The sequence below is a fragment of the Kryptolebias marmoratus genome, linkage group LG4 (assembly GCF_001649575.2).
Source record: "Kryptolebias marmoratus isolate JLee-2015 linkage group LG4, ASM164957v2, whole genome shotgun sequence".
In the NCBI taxonomy this organism is placed as follows: domain Eukaryota; kingdom Metazoa; phylum Chordata; class Actinopteri; order Cyprinodontiformes; family Rivulidae; genus Kryptolebias; species Kryptolebias marmoratus.
The window spans coordinates 12,300,577-12,317,591 of NC_051433.1; the positions used below are offsets into that span (position 1 = coordinate 12,300,577).

The 17,015-nt window shown below is 40.9% G+C and overlaps 1 protein-coding gene across 1 annotated transcript in view; it reads left to right on the top strand.

Moving 5' to 3' along the window:
• Positions 1-17,015, top strand: part of ca16b (carbonic anhydrase XVI b) — a 117,531-nt gene that overhangs the window by 88,740 nt on the left and 11,776 nt on the right. Inside the window, exons 7-15 of the mRNA XM_017408384.3 lie at positions 413-570; positions 1,769-1,961; positions 6,228-6,412; positions 9,090-9,198; positions 9,933-9,982; positions 10,079-10,823; positions 11,961-12,099; positions 14,530-14,621; positions 16,476-16,567. Of these exons, the coding sequence (XP_017263873.1) occupies positions 413-570; positions 1,769-1,961; positions 6,228-6,412; positions 9,090-9,198; positions 9,933-9,982; positions 10,079-10,823; positions 11,961-12,099; positions 14,530-14,621; positions 16,476-16,567 (1,763 nt within the window). The remainder of the gene's footprint in view (positions 1-412; positions 571-1,768; positions 1,962-6,227; positions 6,413-9,089; positions 9,199-9,932; positions 9,983-10,078; positions 10,824-11,960; positions 12,100-14,529; positions 14,622-16,475; positions 16,568-17,015) is intronic.

Below are 17,015 nucleotides of genomic sequence, written 5' to 3' on the forward strand. Positions count from 1 at the left end.
CCTCTGGATGATTTCAGCTTGTTCCCTTTTTTTTCCCTCTACAAAGCATTGCCAAGTTCTGATCAGAGGATAGGAGAGATTTGGTAATCATTTGGATCTGTCTTAATCCCCGTAGCCTAGCCACAGTTGTTACATGGAGCAGAGCACCCTACCACCCAGCCACAGATCAGCTGTCAGAGCTGGCCATCTTATCAGACTCTCCTGCTTTTGCTCCTCTTTCAGCCCATCTCAGTACAGAGATGTAGCCTGGGCGATAACAAGTAGTGAGGCTTTTAACTACTGCCCTTCCACTAGAGGAGGTTTCAGGAAAGCAGTAAAAACGCCACGAGCGAGGTGAAATGGGGTGGACGCACAGAACTCTGCGCTGTACAAATTCATGCACTAACAAATTTTAATCCCATTCTTTACCCAGAAAAGGAGACCAACCTCAGGTCGTTCATCTTGAGGGATCTGCTGCCGTCATCAGTGGACAGTTATTACCGATACACGGGCTCTTTGACCACTCCGCCCTGCAGCAAAGTCGTGGAGTGGATCATCTTCTCCAGGCCTGTATATCTGTCCCACTCACAGGTGCGTTAAGTCTAGTTACTCACACACACACACACACGTAACAACAACTACACACACACACACACACACACACACACACACACACACACACACACTCACACACATACACCTAGGCAGCTATATTCTCCAGATCCCATTTGTGCACGCTCAGTGGATCACTTGCAGTCCAACACTGTGACCAATTTCTCATTGCGCTTCTTCTTTTTCGTCCTCTTTCCCACCTTGCCATCAAGATCCTTTGCATATGAAACCATCACTGCCTATGTAGTGCATGATTAAACAGGAAGGGGGAGCCAATTACTGGCATTTGAGTGATAGTGGGTGTCAGATAGCACCTATATCATGCCGTTGTTCTGAGACAATGCCTATAGGCTCTAAGATATAAAACTGCACCATATTGAGGTTGGATATCACACAACTAAAGATGTTCATTAATTCAAATGCTTAATAATTCGAGCTATTACAGCAACAGCTTAACATATGTTTTATGAAAAATGTTGCATTTTACAGCACTCGCCTGCGTGCTTTACAGCGTTTTACCTCCAACTGTTATTGCTGTTTGAGAGATAATATATGCCAAATCATGCCCCGTGCTTTTTGCTGATCTCCCCCCCTCCACAGCTGCTTTGCTGCATCTTTTATACATACAATTCTTGGGTTAGCCAGCTGCATATTCTCCTGTGCATTCTGCGCCACAGAAATTTGCAGGGCTCAGTGGAATTTCTATGAACTTGCATGAGGACAAATCTTTTGTTCCGAAATGACTTCTGCCGCAAGGTTATTGACCACCTCGACAATGTTTGTGACGCTCACAGATAGTCTTTTATGAACCTGTAATTCATTTCTCCAAGCACCCATAGGACACATTGATTCCACAGTATCTGTAATGTGTAGTCATTACAGCACGCGGCAGGAGATCATTCTTGGCAATCAATGGCCACAAATTTGCCCCATTGAGAAGTTACAGCCCAGCAGGTAGTCTGGGTGATGATTGAAGTCTGTGCCTGCTGTTGCCTGTGGTGTAAATGTTTCTTGCAAATACTGTTCCCCACTTGTGAACAGTCAGCTACTGGCAAGTGACTACAAATGCAGTGCCGCATGATATATTATCTTTAACACATTTACTCACACACCCAGACATAGTAGCAGCAGCACTTAAATGTGTCCTGATAGCTATTCTGTGTTTCTTTCCATTTAGCTGGATGCTTTTTACTCCATCTTTACAACGGAGCAACAGGACCATGTCAAGTCTGTCGAGTACCTGAGGAACAACTTCAGGCCCCTGCAGAACCTGAACAACAGGAAGATTTTTAAGTCGGCTGTAAAAGATGCATGGCAGAAAGATTTGACTGAAATATTAGGAAGCCCTCATAGCACTGAGGCTTCGAGAGGTAAGATGTTTCATGCTTTTTTTGTGCGTGGTGTCATATTTTCTGTCATTTGCAGAACATAACTAATGTAACAGTACAGATTCAGTACAAAGCAATCGACTTGTATCTGCAGAGGTACTATTTTATGCTTGTCAGATTGTGTTATATATGTCATTTTTTGTCGATGCAGCTAAAGAAATTGAATCAAATTATCTTTTCAATGGGCTGCTGAACAAAGAGGCTAAAGATTATATTTAATATTCGTTCTATACTATCTTTTCTTGTATGTGTAGGTCCAACACCGGTTTAGCTCGAGAGTTGAGTCCCTTTTTTATTGCCTCAGTGATTCATAGGTCTATGAGTATCAGCCTAAAATAAACTGATTAAAAAAACTTTTTTTTTAAATTATCAAGGTCAGAAACTGAGAGAAAAGGCCTTGTTATTGAACTTTGTTACAAATTTAGTTGACCTTGGTGACTTTAGACTATTTAATGCATTTTTAAACCTTTGAAGCTAACTTTTCAACAGCCTAGTTTTCTTTCAGAACATTTTATTGAACTGTGCTTTAATACACTTTTTTTGGAACATTTTATTAGTTAGCTTTAAACTTACATGTCACCTACATGAAAGAACAGCTAACAGACTTTAAAAAAATAGTTTGTCATACATAGAGCTTTATATATTTTATTACAGATGTTGTCAGCTAAAGATTTCCTATCTCTTGGTTGGAGCTGGTAATTTAACCAACTAATATTACACCAGATAATTCTTTTAACGTTATGAAAAATAACATCCTATCTGCTGTAGATGGCTTCTCTGGACTTCAATCTGAAAAATGTTTTTAACCTTTCATGCAAACACCATTTTATGAATCTTTACACATTTGTGAATTTTGCACCATACACCATAATCCAAGCAGAAATATTGACAATTCTGCTAGAAGTGCTCCAGTCTGCTCTAGAAGTGCTACAACTAGCTGCTGCTGTTGGTTGCAAGTAGTAGTGGTTGCAAGTAGTTACAGAATTGTATGCAACTAAGTGTGTAAGGCAAAAACTGACGGTTATGTGAATATTTGTAAAAGAACTTTTGCATGAATGGCTATGAAACGTTTCAGGTCTGAGTTGTTTTTAGGCAGCAGTAATCCACTTTAGCCTTGGCCCCACTCAGATTAGCTGTTGGCTCCTCAATCAAGTCAGAATTATTCTCTATTTCTCTAAACTGAGGCCCTTCAAAGAGCTATCTACAACAGGTAAGATATTAAGTGTTCATAGTATTTTCACTGAACCCCCTCAGATATCCTATTGCTTTAGATCTCATTTGGTTAATAAATGTAGTCTAAAAACTGTAAAGAATAGTTTTTTTTCTTTTTGCTGGATTTATTTTAATGATTGATCCCAACTTGTGACTAAAACATGTAATTTTCAGGAAGATGTTGGGCAAAACTTGGCCTGTCACTCTGACAATGACAGCTGATTCTTCTAACAACAAATTAATACCAAGTTCAGACCGCATACGCAGCTGTTCAGAGTATTTTTTTTTTGTTTGTCTTGTACTTTTATGTGTGCATCTTGCTGTGCTTGCTTTAACAGAAAGAGCAGGAACTAAGGAGACTAATGAGAAAGGCTGCTGCTCCTTAAATTGGTGTTGTTGGTGTCTGGTGGGGAGAATTGATTGGGAATGCTTGTGATGAAGTTGGAGCACTCTAAAAGGGCTGATCAGCAATCATCATTAATATGTGGCACAGCTAAAATAGACCCATACAAATTAAGTTGTGAAATTGCTTTTGTGCTGTTATGTCACCAGGCAGGATGAATGTGGATTGTTGCATCTTCACTTTTTTTTTTCTTTCCATTTTTTTGCTTCGTATTTTCTCTCCCGTCTTAGCAGCGTTCCTGTCTCTTTTTGGTTCAAATATAGGAATCTGCTGAAGATTTCAGGCACTGGAGTTAAAATGTCTTATTTTTGTTAACAAATGGCATAAATGACGGATTTCAACTCAAGTGGTACAAGAGCCGCGGCCAATATTTGACCGCACGTTTATTTACTGTAGATTTAATAGCCGAGGACTAAGTTTGACCGTACGAGAGGCAAAGCAAACTGTTCTGATGCAAAATAAAGATTGCAGATTAGTTTGCGTGGTGCAGATTTATTGTTTGTCCAATACGAATTTCAAGATCCATAAGGCGCTATTTATTTTATCATTTGTGTTTGCTGTGTACCGAGTGTAAAATCCAGCTCAATCAGAGCTGCTGTCTCACAAGCAGAGCAGATTTATTGTTCTCTCTGTTTAGAAACTAGTTCACTCTGTCACAACAAATATTACATGTTTTTTTTCTATTTTAGGTTACTTTGGCATCTTTTACCAGTATTTTGACATTTCATGAGCAATCAGCTGAGGGGGGAAAAACAAACAAAAGTTGTTTTCTACAGTTTCAAGTTATGCAGCTTGATTACTTAAGCTGACTTGTTACAGAAAACCAATGGTAAATAAGTAAAATGATGTGTGCAAAAAATGTAAAATGGAGAGAAGTAGCAAAATCCTCACCGTGAGGCTTTTAAATCTGCCCCAAAAATCAATGAAATGTTTGGCATTTTGCTTTTAGAAATGACTCAAACAGGCCGCGGTATCTGTAGCAAGAGTTACATTATCATAAAATAAATGTTGAAGTTATTGTGTCGGTGTTTATCTCTCAGATGACTTTGCTGCAAAGTTTGAGAAAAAAAAATGCTAGTATGTGTTTAAATCAGATATATTTATTTCTTTTGTTTTCATTTTCTAGAGAAATCCTTGTTTCCCCACATCATTCCAACGTGTCTGCTGCTTTAAAACAAACCGTACAGCTTTTTTTTAAAAGCGAGACGCAGTCGAGCGGCTTTGTTGACAACAGTCATTTCATCCTCTTCATTGTAGAAGCTGCCAAGAGGAAGATTCATGCTCCGCTCTGAGTGCTATTGCAGGATAAGATGGAAGCTCTGGGAGGGTTATTTTGGGAGGTTAAAGTATGCATTGTGTATATTCAGAGTCCCACGTCATTTGCATTTTTATAATTTAGATGCTAATAAACTACTACAAAGATCTGCTTCATTATATTCACTACTTTGTGCTATTCATTTGCTTTTTGTTTCAAGCTAAAAAAAAACTTATAAGTCCGTGGATTATTGGAGTTTAAGATATTCAAAATATTTCTCAGGCCCATGAATTGCAAAATTATATTTCAAAATGCAAAGCAGGAGCTGATGAGACGATATTTAGAGGGTTATTAATATGATCGTGTTAATTGTAAAAAGGAAGGAGATTGTCAGGATCGTAACGATGCAGGCACTAAAACCACAGTGACATCTTCAGCTGCTATTAAATTATTGTTCTTGAGCTACTGAACCTGACAACGAACAGCCGACAGGTTATGATGCATTTCGCACCTGTCACAGCTAATCAACACCCTGAGATTTCCTTCCTGTTGTTCTTTTTTCCCCCTGTGATCTTTTGACTGATTCCCTTTGTCCCTGTCTTTCTTTCCATCTCTCACATGTCATGGTGCATAATTTGCGTCACGGCCTCGCCGTGCAAATGGGGAAAATTGTGGTGACAATTTCAATTTGGCAGAAACTCTAAGAGCACATAGTCATTTGACACTAGTTTCTGATTGCTGCTGCCCTGATGTGCTGAGAGGCCTGTCCAGATTGTCCCTTACTCATACTGATGGATCTTTGTGTAAATATCCGTGCTGCAGCCTGCACTGCCACCTTCAGGCTGGCTCACACATATATATATATATATATATATATATATATATATATATAGTTCTTTTTGTTCCATCCTCCTCATGCATACAGCTCGTCTTACTTGGAGCAACTTGCAGATTGGAAATGCAAGGAAGTTGCTACATTATCTGCCCAAATGCTGGCTGTTTGAAACTGTCTGGAATCTCCTGCATCTTGGTTCGATCAAAACGCTCAAATCTGAATCTCTATAATATACACCTCCACCTGAAGTTGTGTCTGACCCTAGTAAAGCTTTCAAGGGTGTTTTCATTATTAGGTTACTGTATTATTTTGCACCTTTAGAGGATTCTCAGTTGGAAAATGGCTTTAAATCAAGTTTCAGGAGTGAGCGAAGGGGATGTTAAAAGGCAACCTGCATTCAGCAGAGTCAAATAAATATGATCAAGCAGCTCTCCATCTTCATGCAGTCAGTGAAAGATTGATGCAAAAGCTATTTTTTTTGTTTGTTTGTTTTTCCTTCTTATGCTGCCTCCCTCTCACACTCCTCTCTTTATTCCGGACCAGTGTGCAGCAGTGCCCCAGTGAGCATGAAGATCCAGCCGCTAAACCAGACAGCATTGATCGTGAGCTGGGAACGCCCTCTGACAATCTATCACCCCCCCATCACCAGCTACATGGTCTCCTACAGCTGGGTGAAGCGGGACGTCGCCGACGAAAAGACCTTTTCCAAGACTGGGGACCAGAGTATGGTGAGCCATACCCCGAACCACCGCACAGTTCTCCCTTTTTATTTTTAATTGAATTTAATTTTATTTCACAATAACCAGCTCTGACTGGAGTGCAGAGCCTCAGATGTATCTGTCAGGATGAAACGCTGGCTGGATCAGTGACGGTGTGTAAAAGGGGAGACAGGTTGTGATGAACTCTGCATGTGGCTGTTGGTTGATATGAGGACCCAGACGCTCCGCTGTCACTCACCTGTCTAACAATAGAAACACAGGCCTGTCGCAGACATTGACGCGTCACAACTGATATATGTATAATGAGCTGACAAAAACCCTTGTGGCCTTTACTCAGATGTAGTGTTTTTTTTAAGTTGTTTTTTTTTTCTCCGTCATCTATTGCTGTTTGTTTGTTTTTTTTCTTTTTAGTTTTGTATTCATTTAAATGTGAATCAGTCTCTGAAGTGGGCATCTATAACAAGGTCAAAAAGTTAATTCATCCCAGAGAGGTGTAAACAAAAGTGGTCTTTGCACTTTCATTTTACCAACAGCAAAACCAGGGAGAATTAAAAAAATAAAAACTCCTGATCTGGTTTCAGGCAGCAGAGACGGCTCTTTGAACACAGACTTCCTTTAATAACAAATGCAGAGCAAATGTAGTTCTTAAGATCTCTGATCCACTGATCATTTAACTCAGCTCGGCTGCCTTAAACATCGGAATACCTCTCCAGTTCTTACTGTATCTTTTTAGCAAAACATCCACTGTGTCTACAGAAATAAATCTTCTCTCTGCAGGAGGTTGTACTTACTGGAATGCTCTTTTTTTCACACTGCATAGTCTTCTCCGCGGTCATACATCTTTCCATTTCTGGGGATCCAACATCCAACTGTGCATTTCTTCAAGGCCTGCTGACCCCCAGCTGTCTTGATAGTTTGCATGACTGCCTCTTTAGATATAAACAGCGCCGGGTCAAAACGTGCACCCACCAGTTCAGAATCCTGGGATCAGTTCCCTGGTGACACCAGCACCTCCAGCCTGGTCATGCATTCCAAAATACACTGTTGCCTCTGCTATGGGTTATAGGCCGGTGATGCATCTTGCATTGCTGCTGCTTTAGTGACTCTCTTACAGCATGGAACGCTGCACAGAGAGAGTGCAGCATCTGATTCTTTTACAGCGACACTCTCCTCCAAATATGTGCAGTTCGACAGCAAACAGCCGTGTTTCCCTTTCACCTGCTTTCGCTCTTAAAGATTATTTAGTGACATTGGAGCTAGTTTACAAGCAAATTGTTGTCCAATATGCAGCTTACACATGTTTGATGCCTCTATTGCAAACACTCACTGGAGGAATCAGGGGAACTGCTGCGTTCAGCATTTACTCCCTGAAAATGAAGATAATTTGAATATTCATAGATTTAGGGAGTGATGCGGGGGAGGAGATGTTAATTTTAGGAATTTTTAACCAGTTAATTGAACTGTTTAGTGCAACGGTGGAAAGAGGAGGGGGGAGAGAAAAGGAACAGGTTTTACTCACAACTTCTTCTGTGCAGCTCATCTCTATGCTGCGTGCCTTTAAAAGATGCCTGGAGGGGATCTTTAACTTAGAATCTAGTCGCTGAAGCTTAGAAGTGATGGACAAGTAAGTTGAAATGAATATGCAAAAAGGCTTCTTGCTGTCAAGGACAGCCTTACAAATTAAGTTAATGCTATGCTCAGCTAAAGACGGATTAATATTTATTTCCTTTCCCTTGGATTTTGCACGCTCAGAAGTCTGCCTTAATCGCAGCTTCTCTAGAAACCTGCCACAATGGCTCCGTTTGATTTTAAACATAGAAAACATTTCATTTCAAATCTCCCTTTGCTGGTTATTTTGCTACTCCAGGCAATTTGCAGCAACATTTCAGTGACCTTTTAGTTCTCTATCAACCATACTGCGCCCCGAGGTTGTCTGGCACAACTGTCACATCTCCACAGTCTAGTCTTCATTCTCCATTTTCTGTGGGCTTGTCGTGAGACACAACAAGGCAGAGTCTTCTCCATTAGGACTGCCGTGGAGAAACTTGTGTAGGCGGAAGATATGAAGAGGAGTCATTTTTTAAAACCCATATTTGAAGACTGTTTTGTGAGTTATGACTGGTAAAATCTGTTAGACTTTTGAGACTACTTTTCTGCCTTTAGCAGTTTTCCAATAACAATAAAAAAAAAGAAATATTATTTGTTTTTATTGTATATCTTTATTTCATTAGGAGCTGTAAGTTTCTATTGTTGCCATTTTAGTTCAAATGGATGATTGAAAGAATGATTACTGTGTTCATGTGGTGCCATAGTCGTATAATTACACTTCTGTCATTATTGTCCACTCCTCTCTCAGCTGTCAGTTTTGCTTATTTTGCCCACTTTCATTTCCATTTCAATTTCTGTCTCTGGAAACTTTATCTGAAATATTACGATGGGGGGGAGAGAGAAAAAAATAAACTAACTCTACAACCGCAGAGGCAATCACCCATCCAATTTTGTGGACATTTTTAATATAACTGTAGCCATCTGTGAACACTAACAAATTAGGCAGAAAAATGACTGAAGCTTTACATAATATATTTTCATTTTAGCCATCAGCATCCACTCTTTTAAAAGTAATTTTACTAGCCTCAGAATATTTGCTGCTAATGCGTGTGTGTGTGTGTGTGTTTCTCTCTTGCAGAAAGCGATTATTACTAACGTGTCCCCTGACCTGCTGTACCTGTTCAGAGTGCAGGCAGTGTGTCAGCACGACCAGCGCAGTGACTTCAGCCAGACGCTGTTGTTCAGAGGTACATGGTCGAAGCTCTAAAGTCGTTGAGTCTTTGCATAGCCTAAATTCGTAGGTCCTTAAAGGGACAGTTCAAATTTTTAGAAGCAGGGTGGGAAAAGTTTATGCACAAATAATATTTTACATGTTGCTTTGGAACAGAGAGTTAGAGAAAAAAAGTTTATTTCTGATCGGATTAACAAGCTAATGGCAGGACCAAAGTGGATCGCTGCCTTCTTAAAACAACTCCAAACTTCCAAAACTTTGTAATGTTTCATGCTAAAATATGCTAATTTTTAAAGTTTTGCACTATCGTGAGTTTTGCATCATACATTTATTTACATAAAATAAATGTTTTTTTTTTTTTACAAGTACAAAAAGCCACATCATAGCTAGCTGTATCACTTCCAGCAGGAATGTCAGGAATATTTCTGCGGGAATAACTGGGCAATGCAAATTAAAGTCAGTATAAAGGTCTATAAAATGACATTTGCATGAATCATTTATGAAATTTATAAGCGGTTGGAGTTGTTTTAAAACAATCCATTTAGGTCCTAGCCCTGCTCAGACTAGCTGTTGTCAATCAGTCAAGTCTTGCTTTAAACTGAAGACATTCAATAAGATATCTTTCACAGGTAAGAGGATGTTTACAGTCTATCCACAGAACCCTGCTTCAGAACATCTAAACTATCCCCGGAAGTCAAAACACATGACATAGTTTTATAAATTTCCTCTCCTTTTTTTTTTCTTTTGCAGCCAATACAACAAGAATATTTGAAGGGTCTCGCATTGTGAAGACTGGAATGGTTAGTTGACCAGAAGATGGCAGTGCAAATTTCTTTATGTGCTCAAAGTCATTTTCTGTTGTGTGACCATGTTGTTATCCTGCCTGTCCTTCTCAGCCAACAATTTCTCCAGCTTCCTCAGCGGACATGGCTCCCATCAGCTCTGGTTCCTCCACTTGGACGTCCTCTGGCATCCACTTCTCTCTTGTCTCCATGGCAACCGGGATGGGCCCCTCCTCTAGCGGCAGCCAGGCCACAGTGGCATCCGTGGTGACGAGCACCTTGCTGGCAGGTCTGGGTGTCGGCGGAGGGGTGATTTCCTCCTTGCCCAGTTCCGCTTGGCCCACGCAGGCGCCTCGTGCCACTCAGAACCCGACACATCCGTCCACCCCGCCCGCGAAGTCCAACACTGAGCGGACGGCAACTCAGGGAGCTGAGACAGACAAGCAGTCTGATGAGAAACAGCCTGCAGGTCAGGGTGAGGAGGATGACAAGGAGGACGAGCGAGAGGGAGAGCAGGAGGAAGAAGAGGAGGCAAAGAAGGATAAAAAGGGCAAAAATTCTCCTGATAATGAGGAGAAACAAGCAAACAGCACTGTGTCCGAAGAGCCTTTAATCCCAACCCCCGCATCCACAGCCAAAGAGAAAGGAGTCGGCAAGCCTACAGTTAAAGGCAACACAGTCCCTACTAGCACCGATGATGAGCAATTGGTCAACAAGGAGAAGAAACCCACAGAAGTAAATGCAGTCTCCACTCAGGAGCCCCGTAATGACAGCGCTGAGATGCAGATCCCCCGGAGCTCTACACTATCTCCAAAGATTAATGATGGAAAGAGTCTCTGGCCTTTCTCTGTTCACACTGGTGAGCAAATCTTTTCCCTTCAAACAGATTTTAAATCCTTTTCAAAGAGGGGAAAAAAAAACATTTTTTGAACTCTTAGGAAGCCTTGATCTCTTGTAGCCACCTATATTATGAGGCAAGGCTTTGCTCCAAAGCTGAATTCTGTAAACACTGCCGGCATTTATGAAGTCCAATTTAGAAGAACAAATAAGTTGATACAAGACCGTAAATACACTAGTTACCATCTCACTCAAAGACAAAGCTCCAGGCTTTTGTGTCACTACAACACAGAGGCCTGAAGGAAGGAGACGGCTCTCTGCCAGAGGGGTTCTGCCTCAAGGAATTCCTTTAAGCAGATTTCAAAAGAGTTTGCTTCAAGGAAAAGCTTTTGTGAAGGTTTTTTTTTTTTTTTCCTACCATCACAGTGTTAGAAATGGTAAAATTCCATGAGCATAGATTGTCAAATAGTCAATTATAAACCTAGGATTTTTGCAAAGATAAGATTTGCACAAGAGTTGGAAACAATTTGCAGGCTTCTTTTAAATCGGTTGTGGGGTGTACCAGCTGAAGATTAAGGTTGAAATAATGTTATGGATCCCATATCACTATTTCTGATTAATTTCCTGAAACGTGTGTGTTTAGTCTCTTTTATATTACAAGCAGCTAATGGCAGGGTTTATGTATTTATCACTCGCCGCAGAAGATGAAAGATAATGTTTTTGCCTGCATGTGTGTGCTCGTTTGTCCGTAGCATTGAGCGTATCATCTCATAAACCAGTGGGCAGAATTTATTAAGACTCTTAGGAGGTAATCATTGGATGTACATCTACAACTGATTAACTTTTGGAGTCACAGCTAATTGACATTAGCAAACACCAAAATGGCTATAATGTCATGGGGGGCAAAAAAAGAACTTTATTCTCTAAAGACCTTAATTTTTGAAAGCAATTTTTAGGTCCTCACATAAAACCCCAACCACGTTATCACAAACGACCATAAAAAATAGGAAAATAAATACTTTTTGAGGTAACGTTTAGTGGTATTTCCCACTTTTTTGTGTACTGTGTGGGAAATAATAATGTAAGTTGATGTTCCTAACGAATGACCCTGTATAGGTCACTTGTATATATTTAGAACTTTTTCTGTATCATCCTTTAGACCGAACCATCTTGTCCAACACGACACGGACCCCCCACCCAGGAATGGGCCGGATGGTGTGGATTGTGCCCTTGGTGGTGGTGTCTGCGCTCACTCTGCTGTGCCTCATCATGCTGCTGATCATGATGGTCTACTGGAGGTGAGAAAGAGTTCAATAAGCCCACATAACTGCATTACAGAGGCATCATCACACTGCAAGAAACGTCTGTTAGAAGAGTAAAAGGTCATTGATCAAGTGCTTTTACAAAATTGTCTCATCTTGAAAGGGCTATTACTGGATCATGCCTCCTTGCCCCTCACCCACGCCTGCCCCATCATCCTTTTACACTTTCTGGATTTTTCATTCGGCACAACACGGTCTGGGCGTGTTTTTCAAAGGCAGATACATCAATCTCTGGGCAGAAGAGCTCCTCCCTTCCCCTCACTTTGCATATCAGACCCATCATCCAGCAGGGTGAAGGGGGAGAGACCTGAAGGCCCCGCACTTCCAGCACAGGTCCCAGCTGTGTCTTCATCTGCTGGGCTAATTTCCAGCCACGCCATTGGAGCCACAGTAATTACACAGGCCAGGCCACTAGCACATGTCGGATGGCGCTTAATGAGAAACAAATAGCACTACAGACCACTTCCTCAGTTGGTGCCAGACTTATTTACTCTGGCTACTTGTGTAGGATTATATTTGTTTTTACTCTTAGTATTTTTTTTTTTTGGACTGTGTTGCTCAGTGAGATCACTGCTGCAAATGTTTATTGCACCTTACTGTGGTGGATTATAAAGTTGCGATATAAATAAAAAGCCTGGCTATCAGCTCCGTAGAGGTGTAAAAAAAACAGACAGCTGGAAAGGAGACGACTGTAGAGGATTCACTTGGTGGATGAATTACTGGGAGTTGTGGTACTCGAGTAGAAACGCCGAGGTAGCTTTGAGATTACCGCAGCTGTTGTTGTGACAGCTCAGACAGTTCACAGACAATGCTTACCTCCCCGGGGGAAAAGGCCACGAGGAGAGATGAAATTCACACTCTCTTAACTCTTCATCTTCTGCGTAGCCTCTTGGTGACAAAGCAGCTATTACAGCTAACGACTTCCTCTGGTTGCTAAATGTACTAGGTATTGTCGACTAAATACCACATTTTTTTAAATATACTTTTTTTATTTTTTACTTTTATTGTCGTTTAAAAGTGTTGTCTTGTATTTAGTTTATTTGTTTAGCTTGTTTTGGACAGTATTAATCAGTCCGCGGTGGAAATATTTGTTAAAGGTTAGGGTACACATCTGGAATCTTCTGATGCTTTGACGCGTTTGTTGAAAAGACGTGCATCGAAACGAGATCAAATCCAAACTCGTGGTAACACCTCGCTGCCCTTGAAGCTCACGTTTCCCAGGAGTTTGATCACAGTTTCTGCTCCCTCGAAGCAAACTCTTCTCCTGCAGCGGTGGGAGCAAGAAGTCAGCAAGGAGACGTTGGCTGCACCGCGTCGGGAGCTGGACCACATCTGCACTCGGAGGGAGCCATTAGCTCAGGTGGCAGTGACGCAAACTGGGGGGTGGGGGGTGCTTGGGGCTGGAACTCTCCTCCCCCCCATTAGTTTTCCCCTGTCGTCTCTTGCTCCGTCTCTCTCTTTCTTTCATGCCGTGCCACCTTTTGTTTTTATTATTATTATTATTTTTTTTTTTTGTTTCATCTCTCTTTAAGAATGACGAGCATCTGCTCCCTCCTCTGCAGCAAGTACAGGTAGGATTAACTTTAGGATATTTAGAGCTCCTGTGAATTTATCAGAGCACATTCACGTTAGAGGAGATGGTGGATATGCAAGGTGTCCAGGACTTAAAATATTCCACTCTCACTGTTTTCAGTCTTGTTAGAATTGTAGATTTTTTTTTTTTTGGTCTCACTGTGGAGAAGCTTGTCTTGAATATGGAATACATTGACCTCAAAAACTGCCCTTTCACAAAGCTGAAATATCCCCTCCTAAATAATGTAGGTAATTTCAAATTATTATGACTTTCTGGTGTTTTTTTTTGAAATTCTGAAAACTTTTAACCTTGACCTGTGTCAAATTGGCGAGGATTTGTTCAAGAATTGCAATTTGCTTTGGGTTTTTGAAGGCGCTGTTGATTATTCAGTGACTCGTGTTGGAAATCAAAGTTCTTAATACAAAGGTTGATGCAAAAAATACACATTTGAAGTTGTCTCTGTGTTCGACGGCATTAAAAGTGGAGAAGAAAGTGCGCGTTTTGATTAGTTGTCTTCGGTTTGCTTAAAAGGCTAAGATTTAGCGGTGTGCTTCTGTGAGTCGCTGTACGTAGTTTAACCTTTTCCCTAAAGCCTGATTTGACTGCGTTTCCAGGAGCCGCTCGCTCTGCGTGCGATCAGCCGTGTCTCGGCTACTCTGGGGTTTTCATTAGCTCTTTTCAGCTGCTGTCATTTTCCTCAACATTTCTATGCTAATGTTGACAGTCTACATCTGAGGACAAGTCCCTAATACACTTTCCTGCATCATTTCTGATGATAGTGGGTGTATTTACCGTGCTGTACTCACTGGTCTTATCTTTCCGTGTCCCCGTAGGAGGTTTTTCCAGACGGCTCATTTCTATGTGGAGGAGAGCAGCTCTCCACGGGTGGTGGCCAATGAGAATATCCCAATCATCCCCATACCAGGTGAGACGTCCTTAATTTTTGATGTGTGTCTGAAAGAAGTCGTATACATATATAGTGCTCAAAGCAGTTTGTAGTTCACTAGAATATCCCTGTTTGGTGGGAAAACTAAAGAATGATTATAACACCAAATAAAAACAGTTTTAATATAGTTTGTAAATTGTCAAATTAGAAAGGTAAGAAGATCTAAGACAGTTTAAATGATTTCTTTTAAATCCAATACTTACATTATTTTATTGAATCATGAAACGTGTAAATATAAGTGAGCTGTGTTGATGGGGTCTTGACTTCCATTCACAGATCTCTGTCAGCAGATAAAAGCACACCTCTGCTCTGCCTCATTAAGTGTTTTCAGATGGTTTCTTGTCTTACCTTGACATCTTCGCGTGCAGTCTCTGTTCATTTACATGTGAAGTGACTCTTTGAACAGCTTTATAGAAGTTGAGTGACTGGCTTTTCTTTGCACTTAATATCCCAGGCAGCAGTGCCGTGGCAGCTTGTCGATATCAGACTTTACTCTCACAGTCTCTTAAAGCTCAGGGACGTTTTGAGGCAGCGAGAGTGTAGAGACCGGGAGCAGCTTTCACTGGCATTCACACCACATCCTTTACTCTCAGCGGTCTTTTCTTTCTTTTTCTTTCTTTTTCTTTCCTTTGCCTGTATTCGTCTTTCATTCTTTCTTTTTGTTTTTGCCTGTTTCTTTCTTTCCTTCTTTCCTTTTTTATCCCTTCTTTCATTCTTTCCTTTTTTTTCTTTCCCTTTGCATTGTCTTCCTTCCTTCTTTCAATCTTGTCCTTTTTGCTTTCTTTGCTTTTGTTTTTTGTCCTCCTTATTCATTTCCTTTCTTCGTTTCATCATTCTCTCTCTTTTCCCCTTGCACCACATTTCCTTCCTTTTTGTTTTTCCTTCCTCCCTCCAATCTTTCCTTAAGACTTTTTCTTTTCTTCCTTCCTTCCATCTATTCCTTTTTCCTTCCTTTATTTGCTCTCTTCTTTCTTCCCTCCCTCCTCCCTCCCTTTCTTATTTCCTTCATTTCATTATTTCTATTAATGTTCCTTACTTTCTGCTTTCTTCTGTTATTATTTTCATTTATTCCTCCTGTTCTTCCTCCCTTCCTGTCTTCATAGCTTTCTATTGCTTCCCGTTTTTCTTTCTTGTTTTTCTTGAACCTACAGTTTTTGTAACCTTTTGTTTGAATTTATTTGTACATAATTAAAAGAACTGAGATAGAGCCACGGTACATTTGACCCTCCGCGTGAACATACCTCTGAACACTTTTACATCTTTATGAAACCCGAATCGAGCTAATCAGCTGTGGCCCATTAGAATTCCGTTCTACAGAAGCCACTTTGATAAATGACCAGATTAATAAATGGGAACTCACCTTCCTGCTGTAGCCACCGAGGCACGTAAAGGCCCGACAGGCCTCAGCTGCAGAGGTGTGTTAGTTAAGACATTGTCCCGCATCAGCAACTGTGACAGCTGAGTCCCCTGCATTGGTGCGTCTTGTGCCAACCAGCCTGATCAAACATCCTTCATGTGTGATTTGGGGCTGATTTGGCTCAGATGAAACAGATGCTCCCTCCTATAAAACCTCCCCGAACCAAAATATAGGCGTTTGTGAGGTTAGTTTGCCAAATGAAATAAATAATTCTTCATTTAAAAATCAACTTGCTGTGACTGATGCAGCTTTTACTGAGCTATAAATTACTATAGTTAGTATGATAATAAACTCGTGCATATTTTCCCCTTTTCTGAAAACACACTGACTAAAAATCAGGTTCTGAATTCTGTTGGAATTGGGGTTGTATGTGAAAACGAGCACTTTGCTTGAACTTGTGTTTATTCCTCCTGCAGATGATATGGAGGCCATCCCTGTCAAGCAGTTCGTCAAACACGTCATGGAGCTCTACAAAAACAACATGCAAGGTTTCGCGGAGGAGTTCGAGGTACGTTTTCACCTCTGCGTTAATGCTGATTCGATTTGGTGCACGGTGAAATCCTAAGAGTATTAAGACAAAGCACCCGGACTTCCTTTCTTGCTTCTTTTTCTTCATTTCCTGCCCAGTCGCTTTGTTTTTGAACTGTTGGGGGTTGTCACGTCCTCCTGGGTGACAAAGAATCTACACCAGCATTTTTTTTTTTACGGTGCTTTTTTAAAACTGTTCCAAGCATGAAAGAACAAAATCACGCATGCTTTCGTCTTTTCTCCTGAGTTTTGCACAGACTGATGAATTGCCAAGCACCGATAGTGTCAGTTCTGCACATCTTCTCATCCAAACTATAGTTTGAGTTTATACTGTGTGTTTGAGTGTAGAGTCACCAATTCAGGCCAGATGGTGGAGAGAAAGATCAGAGATGAAGGTTAATTAGAGAAGGCCTTTTGTGCTGGTTGAC